We start from the raw sequence: 21,439 nt of genomic DNA, 5'->3' as shown, positions 1-21,439 counted from the left end.
GTAATGTTGCAGCTCTATAAAACTCCGGTTAGACCACACTTGGAATATTAAATTTTAAAGAAAAGGGCCCAGGACGAAGGAGATGTCTTCCTTTTTTAAAGAAAGGGGCTTCCCTTCCTCCACCATTAACTCTGTTCTCAAAGGCATCTCTCCCATTTCATGCAAGTCTGCCCTCACCCCATCCTCCCGCCACCCCACTAGGGATAGGGACCCCTTGTACTCACCTACCAACCCACCAGCCTCCGGGTCCAACATATAATTCTCCGTAACTTCCACCACCTCCAAGGAGATCCCAAACTCCAAGCTCATCTTTCCCTCCCCCCCACTTTCTGCTTTCCGCAGGGATCGCTCCCTACATGACTCCCTTGTCCATTCGTACCCCCCCATCCCTTCCCACCGATCCACTGATCTCCCTCCTGGTACTTATCCTTGTAAGCGCAACAAGTGCTACACATGCCCTTGCACTTCCTCCCTCACTACCATTCAGGGCCCCAGATTGTCCTTCCAGGTGAGGTGACACTTCACCTGTGAGTCGGCCAGTGTGATATACTGCGTCCGGTGCTCCCGGTGCGGCCTTCTATATATTGGTGAGACCCGACACAGACTGGGAGACCATTTCGTTGAACACCTATGCTTTGTCTGCCAGAGAAAGCAGGATCTCCCAGTGGCCAAACATTTTAATTCCACGTCCCATTCCCATTCTGATATGTCCATCGATGGCCTCCTCTACTGTCAAGATGAAGCCACACTTGGGTTGAAGGAACAACACCTTATATTCCGTCTGTGTAGCCTCCTACCTGGTGGCATGACCATTGTCTTCTCTAACTTCCGTTAATGCCCCACCTCCCCTTTGTACCCCATCCCTTATTTATTTATTATCCCCCCCCCCCTTATTTCTCTCTTTTCTCTCTCTCTGTCCCTCTCACAATCACTCCTTGCCTGCTGGCAGGGATGGTGGTAGAGGTGGAAATATTAGGGGCATATAAGAGACTCTTAGATAGGCACATGAGTGAAAATAAAATGGATGGCTATGTGAGAAGGAAGGGTCAGGTTGATCTTGGAGTAGAGTAGGGCACAACATTGTGGGCTGGAGGGCCTGTGTTATGCTGTACTGTTCCAGACATCCCACCTCTCCTGGAAGTTCCGGGAGTCTCCCGCATATTAATAGTGGCTCCCTGATGCCCGCAAATTATATACAATGTCCCGGAAATAGATTTTTTTGAGAGCGAGCATGAGAGAACGCGCAAGAAAGAGCGAGAGAGCGAGTGCAAGAGCAAGAAAGCAAACACGAGACAGTGAGCGCGAGTGAGAGAACGTGAGGGTGAGAGAGAGAGAGCGAGAGCAAGAAAGCAAGCGCAAGTGAGAGTGACCACGAGAGAGAGCGCACGTGCGCGAGAAAGCAAGTGTGAGAGAGAACGACCACGAGCGAAAGTGTTCCAAAAAAAAGAAAATATAAAACGTACATCACCCCAGACTACACTAAAGTGTACCCCTGCCTAATAGGGGTCAAAAATAATGACAGTGTTGCTCGCTGCACTGTTTGCAACAGTGACTTTTCTATTGCCCATGGTGGGTTAAGACTGTAAAAGACATGTTGAGGTGAGTTTAATAGGTGTCATTCGTTCATTAGCATAGCTGATGTTATTTAAACTAGCTGGCTAGCTGCTAAGGAGCTACTCTATTGCAGACATCCCACCTCTCCTGGAAGTTCCGGGAGTCTCCCGCAAATTGATGGTGCTATCTCCCTGCTTTGCAGGGTGGGAAGTCTGCTGTTCTGTCTTCTATATTCTTATACAAGAGGGGGAAATATGTCACTATAGTCTATTTACCTGCTGAGTGACAATAATAACCAATGTACCAATTTACATTCAAGCTGGATGTCGACCAGTTCTTAGATGGGGAATCAAGGAATGCTGGTCAAGTCCAGAATGATAGCACTCAAGTTAAAGATCAGTCATGATTGTATTCAAAGTGAATTTATTATCAAAATATATATATATGTCACCATATAGCATATACCCCTGAGATTCATTTTCTTGCGGGTGTACTCAGTAAGTCTTTAAATAGAATCATTGGAAGACCGCTCCAACTTGGACAAAAGACAACAAACAGTGCAAATACAAAATGAGAGAAAGAGTAATAATAAATGAATAAGCAAGAAATATTGAGAACATGAGATGAAGAGTCCTCGAAAGTGAGTCCATAGGTTGTGGGAACATTTCAATGAAGGGGCGATTGAAGTTATCCCCTTTGTTTCCAAGAACCTGATGGTCCATCAGGTTAAGTCCTGCTTTTCTTTGCTATTTTGTTATATCCAGAGGACTTCCTGTCCCCCTCCAGATACAGGACCCCTTTTCCCCAGTCTGCCACTTCTGACAGGAATTTCATTTTTGATGTAGTTTAACAACAGTTTTTATGGATTAGATAGATGGGAAGAAGGTAATTAGGGTATACATAGGGTATCTAGAGAACAAGGCTGGTGAATTAATTACAGCAAACAAAGAAATGGCAGATATATTGATTAAGTTTTTAATATCATAGAACAGTTCAGCAGAGAAACAGGCCTTTAGACCCACACTATACTGCCAAATTACATTTGTAACCAGGTGGCCAACTAAACTAATCCCTTCTGCCTACACAATGTCTGTACCTTTCCACTTCCTCCACATTCAAATGCCTTTCTAGGAGCATCTTGAATGACTCTATATATTTGTCTCCACCACCACCCCAGACAGTGCATTCCAGGAACCAAACCGTTTCTGTATTTAAACAAAAACGTGCCCCACACATCTTTGAACTTATCCCTTTTCATCTTAAGTGCATGCTCTCTAGTATTATACATTTCAAACCTTAAACATCATGAAAGGCATTGTTAATAATTCTTCAAGGAAATAATAGGCAGGATAGACAAAGGACAGTCAGTGGATGTTGTGTACTTGGATTTTCAGAAGGCCTTTGACAAGCAAGTTGCTAAGCAAGATAAGAACCCTGTCACACAGAGATGAACTGTGGTATATGCTTATTGCATTTGGAAGGAAAGATTTTCTGTAACAATCCTTGCAACAGCGGAGCTGAATGAGTTCGTTTGAAAGGGTGCTCCGCTGCTTATTAAGTCATGGAGAGGATGTGCCGGATTGTCCTTAATGGATAACAGTTTATTTAGAGACCTCCTCTCCACCACTAACTCAAAAGAGTAAGGGTTGTAGCCAAGGACAGATCCAACCTTTCTGATGAGCTTATTTAGTCTTTTTGAATCGTCTGCACCAATGCTGCTCCCCCAGCATAAAGCTGCAAAGAAGAATGCACTTGCTACAACAGACTGGTGAAAGATCTCCAACGTCCTGCTGCATAGATACTCTTTTCTATCCTAAAAATTTTCTCTGCATCAACTCAGTGGAGCACTGGTGGTTTTGATGAGATCGACATGCATCCTTCTAAATGGTGCTAGTCTGTTCAATCTCTTCTCATTCAGCAAATCCAGGAACTCTGGCTTGATTTCCTCTGTGGCAATGACTTTCTTTGATTCAAAACAATGGATCTTATAAATTCTTAAAGAAAACAGATTTGCTATTACAAAGTAAGCTAGACCAGGCGATGTGTCTTTCAGATCTCCTTCAACTTGACATGAAGTCTGATAGTTTTTTTTTCTATCTGAGAAAAACTACTTTTATGAATCTGAGTGACATATCTCGTTATGAAGCTTTCACTTTATACCCGGGAACACAGTGGGCAAGGAGGAGATGGGGATTGATTTCTAGTCTTATAAAGTATCCAGAAAAGTTGGCACAGTTCAGAAAGAGTTAATAAGTTCAGAAATGTTTTTACTTACATTGCCGTTTCAGATGGAAAAGTATATTCCCAAGATTCACTGTATGGAAACGCTGAATTATTACTGAAACATGCAAGAACTTGTGAAAACTCCAACAAGGCTTTTGACAGCAAATTATTGAGGGACAAGAGATAAAAGCCTAAACTGATATAATTGGTTTTGATTTGTTTAGACTTACATCAACATAATTAGAAATAATTATCAGCGTTGGTTAGATAGGCTCTGTGGAAGTGAAATGAATATTCTGTTTCACAGCAACAGCACAGTTTTAGCCTCAGTTTTGCCCGAGGGCTTTTTTCCCATTCAGTTTTTGAAAGGTCTTCATGTGGAGCCATCTCAACACCTTTTGTTCTGAATAAAGTAAAACCTTGATCACTTTCAGCAAGAGGCGAGTTGCAGTGATGGTTCAAAGCAAAAGGCACAAATGCATTCCATTTTTCAGTGTATTTTCTTGTTGTAACTATGCAAAGGGCTTTTTGCACTGCACCGTATCTTGAGGTTCAGTTTCCTGTGAGTTGTGTCAGAGCTGTCTGAGCAGAAATGTCCCAAATAAAGAATGAAGAAATTTTAGAACAGATGTCACAGGATTGGTACTTTGTAGGGCATCCTATTTGTCCCATCTCCTGCACGTTCCTTGTATTTTCTGAGACGTGAGTTAAATTGATTTAAGATTGGACTCCAAAACATGACCGCAAGGTTGAAATTGCGACACCCTGCAGGTGCTGCACATGAGACTGCTAAACAAGGTAAGAGTCCATGGTACTACAGGAAAGGTATTAGCATGGGTAGAAGATTGGCTGACTGGCATGAGGCTAAGAGTGGGAATAAAGGAGCATTTTCTGGTTGACTAGTGGTGTTCCACAGGGTTAGGTGTTGGGACCGCATCTTTAATGTTATATGTTGAAAGTTTGGATGATGGAATTGATGGCTTTGTGGCCAAGTTTTCAGATGATATAAATATAGGTGGAGGGGCAGGTAGTGTTGAGGAAGCATGGAGTCTACAGAAGGAATTGGACAGATTAGGAGAATGGGCAAAAAAGTGGCAAATTGAATACAGTGTAGAGAACTGTGGTCATGCATTTTGGTAGAAGGAATAAAGGTGTAGACTACTTTCTAAATGGAAAGCAAATTCAGAAATCAGATGTGCAAAGGAACCGTGCAGGAGAGTCCTTGTGCAGGATTCCTGAAAGGTTAACTTGCAGGTTGAGTGAGTGTAAGGAAGGCAAGTGCAATATTAGCATTCATTTCAATGGAACTAGAATATGAAAGTAAAGAATAAATGCTGACTCTTTATAGGGCATTGTTCAGACAACATTTGGAGTATTGTGAACAGTTTGGGGCCCAATATCTGAGGAAGAACGTACTGATATTTGACATGCTTCTTCCAGAGGATGAATACAAAGATGATATTGGGGATGGAAGGGTTAACGTACATGGAACATTGATGGAATTTAAAAGGATGAGGTGTTGGTGCGTGAAACTGGTAGAATATTGAAAGTCCTGGAGAGAATGGAGATGCAGCGTATGCTTCCAATAGTGGGAGAGTCTAGAACCGGAGAGCATACCCTCAGAATAAAAGGCCTTTATTAAGGAGATGAGGTTGAATTGAATAATCTGTGGAATTCATTCACACAGACAGCTGTGGACGCCAAGTCCATGGGTATACTTAAAGCAGAGGTGGATAGGTTCTCAATTAGTAAGGGAATCAAAGGTTTTGGGGATAAGACAGGGAAATGGGATTGAGAATGATAAAAAAAAATCAGCCAAAATGGAATGACAGAGCAGACCTGATGGGTCGAATGGCGTAATTCTGCTCCTACGGTCTTACGGTTTGCCCAATTCAGAAGAGTCTTCAGATTATCCTTATTTTTTTTTGAGTAGACCTTTTAAAATATTTTCTGTATAAAAAAAATTAGACTTGCTGAAAGACCAATTAGCATTCATAACTGAAGCTCCTGCAATATATGTTTTTGTCATTTATTTCAATATTTATATCAGCAATCGGCACAGAGTTTGTAGTTCTTTCACTGCAGGCTTTAGCAGTGCCCAAGGTATGCTACTAAATTGGCATTACACTGCCCAAGACCAAGATTGGGTGCAAAAGGTCAAAGGTCTGAAGCCTGTGTAAAGCCCAGGGCATTGAAATAAAGGGTTGAAGTTGAATTTATCCAAAGTGGAATTGGGCACTTCAGACATGAGCAGGAATAAATGGGGTGTTTGGTTGTCAGAGGATCAAGCTTTACAGAGTTAGAAAATTTGTGATGTAGGCCATCAGGGGATTAGAGCCTGAGAGATGAGATTTGGCCATTGAAAGCATTCAGAGGATTAGGCCCTAGACATCATGGTGTCTGGCAAAGCATGCAGTGGGATTGAGGCCCTGACTGTACATGAAGAGTCTAACAAGGAGGGTTCCTCTTACCAGCAGCCAATTGAAGTCTTGGTGTTTTTTTTATGAAACTTGGCCTGTGTACAAGGGATTTCATTGGACTCTTTTCAACTCAACTTCTCGGTATTATTTTTATTTGCACAGTTGGTCTTCTTTTGCACATTGGTTGTTTGTCCACCTTTGTCTGTTTATGTATAGTTTATTGTAAAATTCTATTGTGTTTATTTTCTCTTGTACATGTCTGCAAAAAATGAATCTTAAGGCAGTATATAGTAACAAACTGTATGCACACTTCGATAATAGATTTACTTTGAACTATGAACTGGAGTATATGATAATATGCTACACTAAGTCACATGCTGATTGGTTGCAAGAGCACTGACTCTTAATTCTGGAATTTAGCTTCTTGGCTTATATTTGAGGCCTGAAGCCAAGTTGTCCTGGTGAAAAACAAGCTCAGCATCCATGAGCGAATGACTGAAAAGTAACATAAACAATATCTTCCATAATCTTGCTGTGCTGGATTTGTGATGTTTATTATGAAAAGGACATATCTGGGCAACATTATCCAGTCGATTCCATTTGGCTAGTGGCTCAACTTATTCTAGAGTGCCATCCTCCAGTACAACAGGAGGGATGTATTCTAGTCCCATAGGTTTTTCTATATTTTGGGCCTTCAACTACTTCCTGAAACACATGGAAGGAATCAAAATGGCTGAAGACCGGCTTCTATACTGGCAGGATTTCGGCCAGAGCTGAGATGGACCATCCAGTCAGCACTCTTGGCAGAACATGGTTATAACTGCTTCAGATTTGTCTTTACCTCACTCTTGGCAGAACATGGTTATAACTGCTTCAGATTTGTCTTTACCTTGACATGCTTGACCCAAATAACGTTAAGGATTAAAAAATAGTAGAGAAGCATCCTTCCATATCTCTCCAACCATTCATTACAATGTAATTGTTACCTGTCCAATAACTATCCTCAGCGTAAGTGTCTGAGCATCAAAGGCATAACTGACTACACACGGAAAAACAGTGTTGACTGTTCCAGTCACACCTCCCTCCTTTTTGCTCATAGTTACTTTTATACATGCTTTGAGGCATGCAACACAGTGCCAGCCCCTTCCAGGTGAGCAGGCGCTGTCTGTAGCAGCAGCAGATATGAGAAGGTGCAGAGTCAATCCCCATAAGGCAGCTGGGCAGGACGACATCCCAGGCCAAGTACTCAGGCAGTGTGCACACCAGCTCACTCTCATCTTCATGGACCTCTTCAGCACTTCTTTCATCCAGGCTGCAGTCCCCACATGCTTCACAAATCAGCCACCATCATCCCTGTACCAAAGAACTCTACACCTTCAGAACTAAGTGACTACTGTCTGGTGGCACTGACGCCAATCACCATGAAGTGCTGATAGCACTCCATTCCTGCCACACTGGACACTCACCAATATGCTTACCGACAGAACTGCTCTACCACAGATGCCATAGCATCTGCAGCAGCACCTGGCCCTGACACACCTAGGAATGAAGGATGTGTGTCAGAATGCTGCTCCTCAACACAGAACCCTCAAAACGTGTGCCCCCCAGAGCTGTGAGCTGAGCCCATTGCTGCACACTCTGCTCACACATGATTGCACAGCCGAACACCCAAGTAACCACATTGCCTAGTTTGCTGATGACACAACGGTGATGGGCTCATCACCAAAAACAATGAGACAGCCTACAGAGAAGAGGTGGCAGATCTCAGGGCCTGGTGCCAGCAAATAACCTCTTCCTTCATGTCAACAATATGAAGAAGATGGTTATCCACTTCAGGATAACTCACACCAGTCACATTGGTGGGACAGCCATGGAAACTGTAGGCAGTTTCAAACTTCTGGGAGTACAAATCTCACACAACTTCTCATGGTCCCAGAACACATCCGACACAGACAGGCCCTACTTTCTGAGGAGGCTGAAGACAGACAGGAGGCATTCCACAGGTGCACGGTAGAGAGCATCCTTTCAAGCTACATTACTGCTTGGTATGGAAACTACAGGAAGGCTCCAGTCAAAACTGCTGAACGCATCACTGGCAACAGCCTACCCACCATCATGAACCTACAATATATACAGAAAGGGCCAGTAACATCATAAAAGATCCCAACCACCCTGCTCATAGACTGTTTATCCCACTCCCATCAGGGAGAAGACTACATATCACCTATGCCAGGGCCACCAGACTCAAAAACAGTTATTTTCCCAAAGCAGTAAGGCTGATCAACACCTACCACCACTAACCCATCTCACCTCAGCCCCAACCACCACTAATTGAACATTTCCTCTCACTCACTTTTTGTGTAGACACTCCTGTGTCTAATGTCACTTTATGAACTTAACAATCAATCTATGTATATACTCCATATTACGTATTTACTGCATATTTATTGTTTTCTGTTTATTATTGTGTTCTTCATCTTTAGTGAGCTTTTTGTGCTGAGTTACTTTGTTCTTCTTTACACTCGTGTACAGGAAATGACATTAAACAATCTTAAATCTTAAAATTGGTAATTAATAGTGGGTAATTGGTTTGCTATTGTCACATGTACCGTGAAACAGTGAAGAGCTTTTATTGACGTGCCATCCAGACAGATCATTCCATACATAAGTACATTGATAGAATACAAAAGGGGAATAGAATGCAGAATAATGTGATACAGAGAAAGTGCAGGGAGACAACTAGACTGAAAGGGCCACGGTGATCTTTTGTGTATTCAAAAGCCTAACAACAGTGATGGCAGTTGTCCTTGCATCTGGTGCTCTGTGTTCTCAAGCTCTTATATCGGTGGAGGGGTGCATGATTAAGTAACTGCTTTCCTGGGCAATTGGAAATGTAGAGAGACAGTGGAGGTTGTGTGATAGGCCATGCTGTGTTCACAACTCTCTGCAATTTCTTGCTGTCTTAGGTGGAGTAGTTACTATACCAATCTCTGGTTCATCTGGGTAGGTTGTTTTTAATGAATTCCAGATTGATCTAATCCATTGATTATGAGATCACTTAGCCCTGTGTGTTATCATGCCACTTTTGCTCTTTAGGATGCATGTAGTCCGGGGAAGAAACATCAAGTTGACATCTCATTTACAGGGACGAGAAAATCTGCAGATGCTGGAAATCCAAGCAATACACTCTAAATGCTGGAGGAACTCAGCAGGCTAGGCAACAGCTATAGAAGAGAGTAAACAGTGGATGTTTTGGGCTGAGACCCATTATCAGAATTGTGAACTTCATCCTTTTCCATAAATGCTGCGTGGCCTGCTGAGTTCCTCCAGCATTTTGTGTGGTAACTCATTTACGGGTACACTTTACACAACTTCCAGAGTCTCTCGTTAAATTGGAGTTGATTTCTCAGTCTGATTGAAGCAGTAAGGTGAGGAATACTTCAGGCAGTGAGGTTATCAATTGTCGTGGTATTCACATCGCTTCATGGATGTTCAGTTTTGAGCTTTCAGATGTGTTCTGAGCACTTGCTTCAAAACAAAATGGACACATGGACATCAGTACTCTAAGATGGGTAAATTGGTACCCACAAGGTCAAGCAGGTTTATCCCTTTCAATAGTTAATTTTCTTCTAATTTTCTGGCAGCTATTTCCTACAGGACTCAGTCAGCTCAGTCCATGGTTCTTGCTATTTGTCAGTTAAAGGATGAGAGTAAATGGTGATCGGGAGGAGGTTTCATATTATATCATGAGACTTCATGGAGTCTAGAGAGCTGAGAGCTGCCAGCCACACATCGTTATATCACCTCTTGTGCTGGACCTGTCTTGCTCTTAGAACAGGGTGTACCCAGCAATTGTGTAGAAGCATCATTATAATGTGACTCAGTGAATACAACTGTGTGAGTCTTGACTAATCTGCTTCAAGAATTTTTACACCAATTTTTACACCATTCCCCAGATCTTGTGTGGAAGACTTTGTAAAGTGCCTGGACTTGGTGCCTATAGGGTGGTCCCTCAGCTTCCGTTAATGATGGCATTTGTAATGCCTTCTGTAAGTGGTGCTCATGATAGATGTCAAAAAATAGTCATTATTAAGATTGATCAATTGAAATGCCCAGACTATGCATATATACTTAAAGGCTGGGTAAAGCGGACATGGAGAGGATGTTTCAACTAGTAGGAGAGGCTTGGATCTAAGAACTTAACATCAGTATAAAGGGATAGCCCTTTAAAACCAAGATGAGAAGGAATTTCTTCAGCCAGACGGTGATGAACCTGTGGAATTTGTAGCCACAGAGGGCTGTGAAGGTCACGTCATTGGATGTACTTAGAGCAGAGGTTTATATAATCTTGATTGGTAAAGAGGTTTAAGGGATACAGATAGAAAGCAGGAGAATGGAGTTGAAAAATTCAACCATGATTGAATAGTGGAACAGAATTAGTGGGCTGAATGACTTAATTCTGCTCTTATATTCTATGGTCCATATTGGCCTGCTTTAGAAAGGGCAGGGAATTAACCTTCCAATTTATTGCACAGGCTGAGAGGCACAGTCACAAGCAACTCCCAAAATTTACATCATTTTCCATTTCAATACAGATTTCTAGCTTTTATGCTTTTCCATTTTTATCCTAATTAACATTGTGGTAAGGTGGATGCTTCTGCCTTAATTTTTATTTTGTGCTGTGAATCAAACGAAAAAAAAATCTGGCAGCAAACGGTTTGACAAAACACGCTTTGTACAGAAATACCACGCATTCTCTGAGGAGAAATAAAACTATTTCATGCTTGAAGAGTCTGTCAGCTTATGAAAAGTTCCCTTAGGACCAAACACATTACAGTAGAGCCAAGAGCTTGACTTTGATGATGCATTGTATAGATTGAATTTAAGACCATGTTTGCATTGGCTTTGGTGATTGTAAAGCAAACACTTCACCAAATGCTGTTGCATTAAAATCCAGTAAAATTTTAAAGTGACAGTTTGAATTCATCTAGCTCACATAATAAGTGGCTTACTGAGTACATGCAGTTGCAGGAAATTGTAAATAAAAACAGAAAATGCTCAGAATGCTCCACCCCTCATTCTCCCTTACCTGGCTCCATCTGCCTGTCATCCTTACCCCTCTTCAGTTCACCAATCACCCACTGGTCCCTGTCTCTCCAGTATCTCTCTCCTCATTACCTTCCCTCTACAGGCCTCCACCCTGATGTAACCTGAAACACTAACCATTTCTTCGCCTCCAGAGATGCTACTTGATTCACCGAGTTCCTCCAGCAGTTTCCAGCATCTGCCGTCTCTTGGGCCTCCTATTAGAAAAGAAAGTTGACACTTTTACGGTTCCATTCCATGCAAAATGTTGTTGGTGTAGAACTGGAATTATTATTACTGCAGTCTTTGTTTCTACCACTTTCTCTTCTTAAAATCGTAAAACCACATGTACTTTTTGAACACTGTCTCTAATTATAACATTCAATTTTTTTTTTGCCTGTTCCAGAGTTTTTATGAAGGACAGTCTGCCGCATGGGATTCTGCCAAGAAAGATGAAAACAGGATGAAGAACAGATACGGGAATATCATAGCTTGTGAGTGCTGCTCCTCTCGGAAAATGATCCCAGGTCTTGATAAAGCTACATTGTATTATAAAAGCAGCAACATAACTGGAATGTTGTTGACTGATCTTAGTTTGTGTTATTCCTCAGAGCATAGAAGGCTTTAAACCTTTTGATTATTCATCCCTTGTCTTTTGTATTGGTGCTAACTATAAATGCCTGAGGCCATTAGCAGCCCAGTGTCTGTTATCTTCGGTAGATTTCTTGCTGCATTTGCCTTTGGCCACACACTTGTTTTTATCCAGCTGTGAGATGCTAACTCATCAGAGTCTCAAAGCACTTTTTCTCTGTAGAAAAAAAGGGAGCAGGTTGGTCTTATCAGAAGCCCGAGTTGTCAGGCATTCAACGTAGCAAGTGGAAGTGTCAATTAAAAGAGAAAACGGCCTTTTTTAAAGAATAGCTTTATTTGTCACATATAGTGAAATATGGTGTTAGTGTCAATGGCCAACACAGTCCAAGTGGGAAAGTATGCATGGAACCAGAGGAAATAGTAGAGGTACTTAATGAATACTTTACTTCAGTATTCACTATGGAAAAGAATCTTGGTGATTGTAGTGATGATCTGCGGCGGACTGAAAAGCTTGAGCATGCAGATATTAAGAAAGAGGATGTGCTGGGGCTTTTGGAAAGCATCAAGTTGGATAAGTCGCCGGTACTGGATGAGATGTACCCCAGGCTACTGTGGGAGGCAAGAGAGGAGATTACTGAGCCTCTGGCGATGATCTTTGCATCATCAATGGGGATAGGAGAGGTTCCAGAGGATTGGAGGTTTGCGGATGTTGTTCCTTTATTCAAGAAAGGGAGCAGAGATAGCTCAGAAAATTATAGATCAGTGAGTCTTACCTCAGTGGTTGGTAAGTTGATGGAGAAGATTCTGAGAGGCAGGATTTATGAACATCTGGAGAGGTATAATATGATTAGGAATAGTCAGCATGGCTTTGTCAAAGGCAGATCGTGCCTTACGAGCCTGATTGAACTTTTTGTCGATGTGACTAAACACATTGATGAAGGAAGAGCAGTAGATGTAGTGTATATGGATTTCAGCAAGGCATTTGATAAGGTACCCCATGCAAGGCTTATTGAGAAAGTAAGGAGGCATGGAATCCAAGGGGACATTGCTTTGTGGATCCAGTACTGGCTTGCCCACAGAAGGCAAAGAGTGGTTGTAGATGGGTCATATTCTGCATGGAGGTAGGTGACCCGTGGTGTGCCTCAGGGATCTGTTCTGGGACCCCTACTCTTTGTGATTTTTATAAATGACCTGGATGAGGAAGTGAAGGGATGGGTTAGTAAATTTGCTGATGACACAAAGTTTGAGGGTTTTGTGGATAGTGTGGAGGGCTGTCAGAGGTTGCAGCGGGACATTGATAGGATGCAAAACTGGGCTGAGAAGTGGCAGATGGAGTTCAACCCAGATAAGTGTGAAGTGGTTCATTTTGGTAAGTCAAATATGATGGCAGAATATAGTATTAATGGTAAGACTCTTGGCAGTGTGGAGGATCAGAGGGATCTTGGGGTCCGAGTCCATAGGATGCTCAAAGCAGCTGTGCAGGTTGACTCTGTGGTTAAGAAAGCGTATGGTATATTGGCCTTCATTAATCATGGAATTGAATTTAGGAGCCAAGAGGTAATGTTGCAGCTATATAGGACCCTGGTCAGACCCCACTTGGAGTACTGTGCTCAGTTCTGGTCACCTCACTACAGGAAGGATATGGAAGCCATAGAAAGGGTGCAGAGGGGATTTACAAGGATGTTGCCTGGATTGGGGAGCATGCCTTATGAGAATAGGTTGAGTGAACTCAGCCTTTTCTCCCTGGAGCAACGGAGGATGAGAGGTGTCCTGATAGAGGTGTATAAGATGATGAGAGGCATTGATCATGTGGATAGACAGAGGCTTTTTCCCAGGGCTGAAATGGTTGCTACAAGAGAACACAGGTTTAAGGTGCTGGGGAGTAGGTACAGAGGAGATGTCAGGGGTAAGTCTTTTACTCAGAGAGTGGTGAGTGCATGGAATGGGCTGCCAGCAACGGTGGTGGAGGTGGATACGATAGGGTCTTTTAAGAGACTTTTGGATAGGTACATGGAGCTTAGAAAAGTAGAGGGCTATAGGTAAGTCTAGGAATTTCTAAGGTAGGGACATGTTCAGCACAACTTTGTGGGCCGAAGGGCCTGTATTGTGCTGTAGGTTTTCTATGTTTCTATGTTTCTAAGGCTGTACTGGGGTAAGCCCATAAGTTGCGTATGTTTCCAGTGCCAGCATAGCATGCCCACAACTCACTAACCCTAATCCTAACTGTTGGTTCTTTTGATAACATTAGACCTGCCAACCTCGCAACCTCCCTTATATCAAATATCAACTCTTCCCACCGTCGCTGCACCAATTTCTACATTTGAAGCACTGCCTATCTTCTGTTGACAACTAACTGGAGTCTATCAACTGTTGTCCATCTTGTTTCACCTTGTCAGCTTCTACTGAATGACACAGCTGCAAGGAATGCATTGTGGGCCTTAATTTGTTTAACAGTGCATCAGATATGGAATGAAAGCCTAATTCCATCCTTGTCTCACTGCAAGACTCTTACCAATAATTTAGTATAGTGGTGAAGATATTGGTCCAATAGTCAAAGGCTTTTAGCCCATTGACCCAGGGATGTGAGTTATTACTGATGACCTTGCATATGCTATAATCTACTGGTACTTAAAAGAAAACTCGTAAATGACCAGGTAGGAAGAGAAGGGCATTGTGCCGATGAAGTAGATTTAATGAAGTTTATTCTGAATCAATTATATTGAACACTCTTTAAAGAGAAAGTAGGGGGAAGGGCATTGTGGCTAATAACTACATGTGCATTTGGGCTGACAAATGATATTTAGGATCTGCAGGAAAAGGTGCAGAGGAGCTACTCTATATATGTCAAAGAGCCCAATGAAGTGGGGAAGTGTGTTCTTTAATTCGTATCATCATGTACAGATGTTTTTGTTTAAGCACTATTCTCTGCATTCATTTTTCTCTGCAGAAAACTTAACAATGGCTCACACTCAGCTTCTTTCTCTCCCCCTCTCACTCGCCCTCACTGCCCTCTCTCACACACATCTGAGTTATGTATACTGAAGTCACAGATTATGAGCCTGTACGCAAAGATCCACAGTAATTAGAGGCCAATTTGTAGAGAAGTAGGCCACTCCACCCATCCAAAACCTGCTAGTTATTATGTACTTGAGTTTCCTTTTTCTTGAGTAAAATCTATGATTATGTTCCTTTATTCCCTTTTCTCTCCGACACTTGTTCAACCTCTCCTCATTTACTTCAGCCATTCCCAGTGGTCCACAATGTCACCACTCGATTGAATAAATGAGACACGGATTCTTATGTAAGGCTGGCTTCTTTTCCCCATCATGCTTTGCAGAGGTTTAGCTGTTAACCACACAGCAACAATGATAGCCTTGCAGCAATGTAAATGAATATTTACATAAAAGATAACTACATCGCTTAAAAAACTGAATAATGTTATCAAAATTGAAAAGGTGTAGAATAGAATTTGTTCTTGTGACGAGTTTAGGAAAATTCAGTGTTTGCCCCTACACAATGGTGAGTTCTATCCCATTTTTTCCCTGCACTAAAATGAGAGTCAATTTCTACCAAGTTGTATTTTATGACAATTCATATCCCTGAGCTCTTTCAGCCATTAGTTTAATTATTCTAGTATTTTTCTCCTTCCTACAAACAATATTTTATACTTGCCCGTGTATGCTAATCTTTAATTCCAATTATTCTTCCTTCCTTAAATCTAACATTACAATGCCTCATATCAAGGATACCAAGCACTTTTGTTTTAAATTGAATGAAGGTAGAACAGCTCCTGGAATTGCCTCACCATTATTTAGAACAAGAAAGAGAGAAATTGCCTTTAAACTCACGAGAGAGCATAGGCCATCAACTTTTTGCTGTTGATGTTTCTGAAGCAGGAAATTTCTTTTTTACGAGGTCGGGTTGCTAGCTCGATAGAAAGTGTGCCCGGGCAGCCAGCTGGGTTCGAACTCAGGAGCCATCGCTCCGAAGTCCAGCGCTGATGCCACTATGCCACTAGCCGGCTTAGCATTATTTATTCTGATATGAAAAAACCTCCAAAGTGTTGGAGGCTATTGCTGGTTGGTGCACTTACTGGATGATTTGTGCACATGACATGCAGATTAATTATTGAAACCCCATTCTACTTCTCCATACTTTGACAGAGAAATTCCAGATTTATATTGGTTATTTTCCCCTGTCTGAGAAGTTGTTCATATGAAAAAAAAATTCAGAATTTGGCAACAACATGAAGACATTTTCTGTTTTGTGTAGAAAGAATAAAGCCCCTTTTTATAGCCGGCACTGATGTGATACCACCCCTTTTTACATGAGAAGAGCAGGATTTAGAAATACTGGAACCTTTCGTTTTTCTCCGTTTTCTCTGTCCTTGATGGTGGACTTACTGTCCATGCAATGCCTACTGTTGTTTGCCGCCTTCCCTGCATCTTTGACAGTGATGAGTGGTTGTTTCACTTATTCCCTCGTCCCTCCTGGAGACAAACACACTAAGCACTGAGCTGGTCCTTTGGGATAAAGAGTCTTTTGACCTGCTGGACTTGTTGTGAATGTGTGGGTGTGACCAGAATAAGTCTCCCCAGCAGTAATCTGGGGTGAGCAGTGCGTGAGTGGGCCAGTGAAGGAGTGGAGCTTTGAGGCTTGACTCAAGAGGCTTCAACGAGAAGAGGCGGAGGACAAGCTAGTTCGCAGTTAGTATTTACAATGTCTCCTGAGACGGTGATGTGCCTCTCATGTGAGATGTGGCAGTCCTGGGGGAACTCCCCTCTCCCGCAGAGTCACATCTGCCAGAAGGGCATACGGCTGGGTGATCTGGAAGACTGTGTAAGGAATCTGGAGCAGCAGCTGGATGACCTTCGACTCATAAGGGAGAATGAGGCAGTCATAGATGAGAGCTACAGGGAGGTAGTCACACCTAGGCTGTCGGAAGCAGGTTGTTGGGTGACAGTCAGAGGGGGGAAAGCGAAGGTGAGCAGACAGGTAGTGCAGAGCACCCCTGTAGCCATTCCCCTGAATAATAAGTTTACCGTCCTGGATACTGTTGGCAGGGACAACCGACCAGGTGTGAGCCACGGTGGCAGGGCCTCCGGCACTGAGTCTGACCCGGTGGTGCAGAAGGGTGGGACGGAGAAGAGGAGAGCTGTCGTCATTGGAGACTCTATAGCCAGGGGAGCAGACAGGAGATTTTGTGGACGTGAGAAGGACACCCACATGGTTTGTTACCTCCCGGGTGCCAGGGTCCGGGATGTCTCTGACCAGGTGCATGACATCCTGGTATGAGAGGAAAAGCAACCAGAAGTCGTGATACATGCTGGGACCAACGACATAGGTAGGAAGTGGGATGAGGTCCTGAAGTGTGAGTTTTGGGAACTAGGCAGAAGGCTGAAGAACAGGACCTCAAGGGTGGCGTTCTCAGGATTGCTGCCAGTGCTAAGTAACAGTGATGGTAAGAATTGGAGGAGATGGCAGTTGAATGCGTGGCTGTGGAGCTGGTGCAGGGAGCAGGGTTTTAGATTTTTGGATCATTGGGATCTCTTCTGGGGAAGGTGGGACCTGTACGGATTGGATGAGTTGCACCTGAACTCGAGGGGGAGCAATATCCTTGCAGGTAGGTTTGCTAGCATGGTTCGGGAGGGTTTAAACTAATTTGCGAGGGGGATGGGACCCAGAGCGATAGAGCAGTGAAAGAAGTGCATGGAATAAAGCCAGATCTAACATACAGAGAGGCTTTGAGGAAAGAGAAGCAGAATAAATGGTGTAAAGACAAAAAGGTAGAAGGGCTGAAATGTGTGTACCTCAATGCAAGAAACATCAGGAACAAAGGTGATGAACTAAGAGCTTGGATACATACATGGAATTATGATATAGTGGCCATTACAGAGACTTGGCTGGCACCAGGGCAGGAATGGATTCTCAATATTCCTGGATTTCAGTGCTTTAAAAGGGATAGAGAGGGCGGAAAAAGGGGAGGAGGGGTGGCATTACTGGTCAGGGATACTATTACAGCTACAAAAAGGGTGGGTAATGTAGCAGGATCCTCTTTTGAGTCAGTATGGGTGGAAGTCAGGAACAGGAAGGGAGCAGTTACTCTATTGGGGGTATTCTATAGGACCCCTGGTAGCAGCAGAGATACAGAGGAGCAGATTGGGAGGCAGATCTTGGAAAGGTGCAAAAATAACAGGGTTGTTATCATGGGTGACTTTAACTTCCCTAATATTGATTGGCACCTGATTAGTTCCAAGGGTTTAGATGGGGCAAAGTTTGTTAAGTGCGTCCAGGACGGATTCTTGTCACAGTATGTGGACAGACCGACCAGGGGGAATGCCATACTAGATCTAGTACTAGGTAATGAACCGGGTCAGGTCACAGATCTCTCAGTGGGTGAGCATCTGGGGGACAGTGACCACTGCTCCCTGGCTTTTAGCATTATCATGGAAAAGGATAGAGTCAGAGAGGACAGGAAAATTTTTAGTTGGGGAAAGGCAAATTATGAGGCTATAAGGCTAGAACTTGCGGGTGTGAATTGGGATGACGTTTTCGCAGGGAAATGTACTATGGACATGTGGTTGATGTTTAGAGATCTCTTGCAGGATGTTTGGGATAAATTTGTCCCGGTGAGGAAGATAAAGAATGGTAGGGTGAAGGAACCATGGGTGACAAGTGAGGTGGAAAATCTAGTCAGGTGGAAGAAGGCAGCATACATGAGGTTTAGGAAGCAAGGATCAGATGGGTCTATTGAGGAATATAGAGAAGCAAGAAAGGAGCTTAAGAAGGGGCAGAGAAGAGCAAGAAGGGGGCAAGAGAAGGCCTTGGCGAGTAGGGTAAAGAAAAACCCCAAGGCCTTCTTCAATTATGTGAAGAAAAAAAGGATGACAGAAGTGAAGGTAGGACTGATTAGAGATAAAGGTGGGAAGATGTGCCTGGAGGCTGTGGAAGTGAGCAAGGTCCTCAATGAATACTTCTCTTCGGTATTCACCAATGAGAAGGAACTTGATGATGGTGAGGACAATATGAGTGAGGTTGATATCCTGGAGCATGTTGATATTCAGGGAGAGGAGGTGTTGGATTTGTTAAAATACATTAGGACAGATAAGTCCCCGGGGCCTGACGGAATATTCCCCAGGCTGCTCCATGAGGCGAGAGAAGAGATTGCTGAGCCTCTGGCTAGGATCTTTATGTCCTCGTTGTCTACGGGAATGATACCAGAGGACTGGAAGGAGGCGGATGTTGTCCCCTTGTTCAAAAAAGGTAGTAGGGATAGTCCGGATAATTATAGACCAGTGAGCCTTACGTCTGTGGTGGGAAAGCTGTTGGAAAAGATTCTTAGAGATAGGATCTATAGGCATTTAGAGAATCATGGTCTGATCGGGGACAGTCAGCATGGATTTGTGAAGGGTAGATCGTGTCTAACAAGCCTGATAGAGTTCTTTGAGGAGGTGACCAGGCATATAGATGAGGGTAGTGCAGTGGATGTGATCTATATGGATTTTAGTAAGGCATTTGACAAGGTTCCACACGGTAGGCTTATTCAGAAAGTTAGAAGGCATGGGATTCAGGGAAGTTTGGCCAGGTGGATTCAGAATTGGCTTGCCTGCAGAAGGCAGAGGGTGGTGGTGGAGGGAGTACATTCAGATTGGAGGATTGTGACTAGTGGTGTCCCACAAGGATCTGTTCTGGGACCTCTACTTTTTGCGATTTTTATTAACGACCTAGATGTGGGGGTAGAAGGGTGGGTTGGCATGTTTGCAGACGACACAAAGGTTGGTGGTGTTGTAGATAGTGTAGAGGATTGTCAAAGATTGCAGAGAGACATTGATAGGATACAGAAGTGGGCTGAGAAGTGGCAGATGGAGTTCAACCTGGAGAAGTGCGAGGTGGTACACTTTGGAAGGACAAACTCCAAGGCCGAGTACAAAGTAAATGGCAGGATACTTGGTAGTGTGGAGGAGCAGAGGGATCTTGGGGTACATGTCTACAGATCCCTGAAAGTTGCGTCACAGGTAGATAGGGTAGCTAAGAAAGTTTATGGGGTGTTAGCCCTCGTAAGTTGAGGGATAGAGTTTAAGAGTTGCGAGGTAATGATGCAGCTCTATAAAACTCTGGTTAGGCCACACTTGGAGTACTGTGTCCAGTTCTGGTCGCCTCACTATAGGAAGGATGTGGAAGCATTGGAAAGGGTACAGAGGAGATTTACCAGGAAGCTGCCTGGTTTAGAGAGTATGTATTATGATCAGAGATTAAGGGAGCTAGGGCTTTACTGTTTGGGGAGAAGGAGGATGAGAGGAGACATGATAGAGGTATACAAGATAATAAGAGGAATAGATAGAGTGGACAGCCAGCGCCTCTTCCTCAGGGCACCACTGCTCAATACAAGAGGACATGGCTTTAAGGTAAGGGGTGGGAAGTTCAAGGGGGATATTAGAGGAAGGTTTTTTACTCAGAGAGTGGTTGGTGCGTGGAATGCACTGCCTGAGTCAGTGGTGGAGGCAGATACATTAGTGAAGTTTAAGAGACTACTAGACAGGTATATGGAGGAATTTAAGGTGGGGGCTTATATGGGAGGCAGGGTTTGAGGGTCGGCAGAACATTGTGGGCTGAAGGGCCTGTACTGTGCTGTACTATTCTATAATCTGCAGTGGAAGGGCTGAGTTTAATGACTGGTGAAGTTACTAAACTAATAGACAAGGGCCTGAGATGTGAGTTTGAATAGCTGGGGATTTTAAATTCAGGGAATTAAGCACATTGGATTTTTAAAAATCATTTTATCACTTAATGAACCTACTGTATTTTTTCAAAACCCTGCAAGAAATCATTTATAAGGAACATAAATAGCTCCAGTGCCAATTGTATGATGTTCTCTTAATACCCTCCTCAGTTCATGAACATTTATGGATGTAAAATACATCCCAGCGTTACAGGTCAGATTGCCATCCCATGAGTGAACAAACATATGTAGTGGCTGATTAGGGGTTCGCATTCAGCACTAGTATTCAGTGCCAATCCAAGCATTTTCTCATTCCTGCTCTTCCACTGTCAGTCGAGGCCCATACTGACTGTATACTTTCTTCTCCATCCCTATTATAAATGTGTCCAAACCAGGGTATTAAGGGTATCACAGAGGGAGCTGGGAACTGCTGACGTGCAAAGTATTGCAAGGCTGCAGAGTGTACTCTTTGTAGGATGATAAAACCCGTGAAGATGCCTGTGCCCGTTATGTACTGGGAGTCAACATGTTGGACCAAAGGAAAGTTTGTTCAGTAACAGAGAGACAATGCATATGTTTTTTCTCTTTTCTTAGCTGCAGCGAATCCTTTTGGAACTTCTCCATTCTCCCATTACAGCAAGAATCATACTAAGCCACTTGAAATTTTTAAAAATGCTTTCAGCATAACCCCATGATGCTAGCCAGTTTTAACACAATATCCCCGTGACACTGGCCAGTTTTAACACAATATCTCTGTGACACTGGCCAGTTTTAACACAATATTCCCGTGACACTGGCCAGTTTTAACATAATATCCCCGTGACACTGGCCAGCTTCAACAATAAAG

The 21,439-nt window shown here is 43.2% G+C and overlaps 1 protein-coding gene across 13 annotated transcripts in view; it reads left to right on the top strand.

Annotated features, from left to right (window-relative positions):
- The window catches only part of LOC140198158 (receptor-type tyrosine-protein phosphatase mu-like), a 1,049,822-nt gene that overhangs the window by 929,980 nt on the left and 98,403 nt on the right, over positions 1-21,439 (top strand). For all 13 annotated transcript variants that reach the window (XM_072259223.1, XM_072259213.1, XM_072259205.1 and 10 more), the window contains one exon: positions 11,689-11,776. In XM_072259223.1, coding sequence (XP_072115324.1) covers positions 11,689-11,776 — 88 coding nt within the window. The remainder of the gene's footprint in view (positions 1-11,688; positions 11,777-21,439) is intronic.

This window comes from Mobula birostris, chromosome 1 (genome assembly GCF_030028105.1).
Source record: "Mobula birostris isolate sMobBir1 chromosome 1, sMobBir1.hap1, whole genome shotgun sequence".
Lineage (NCBI taxonomy): Eukaryota > Metazoa > Chordata > Chondrichthyes > Myliobatiformes > Myliobatidae > Mobula > Mobula birostris.
The sequence above is the reverse complement of the archived record's forward strand: the minus strand, read 5'-3'. Positions and strand labels throughout refer to the sequence as shown.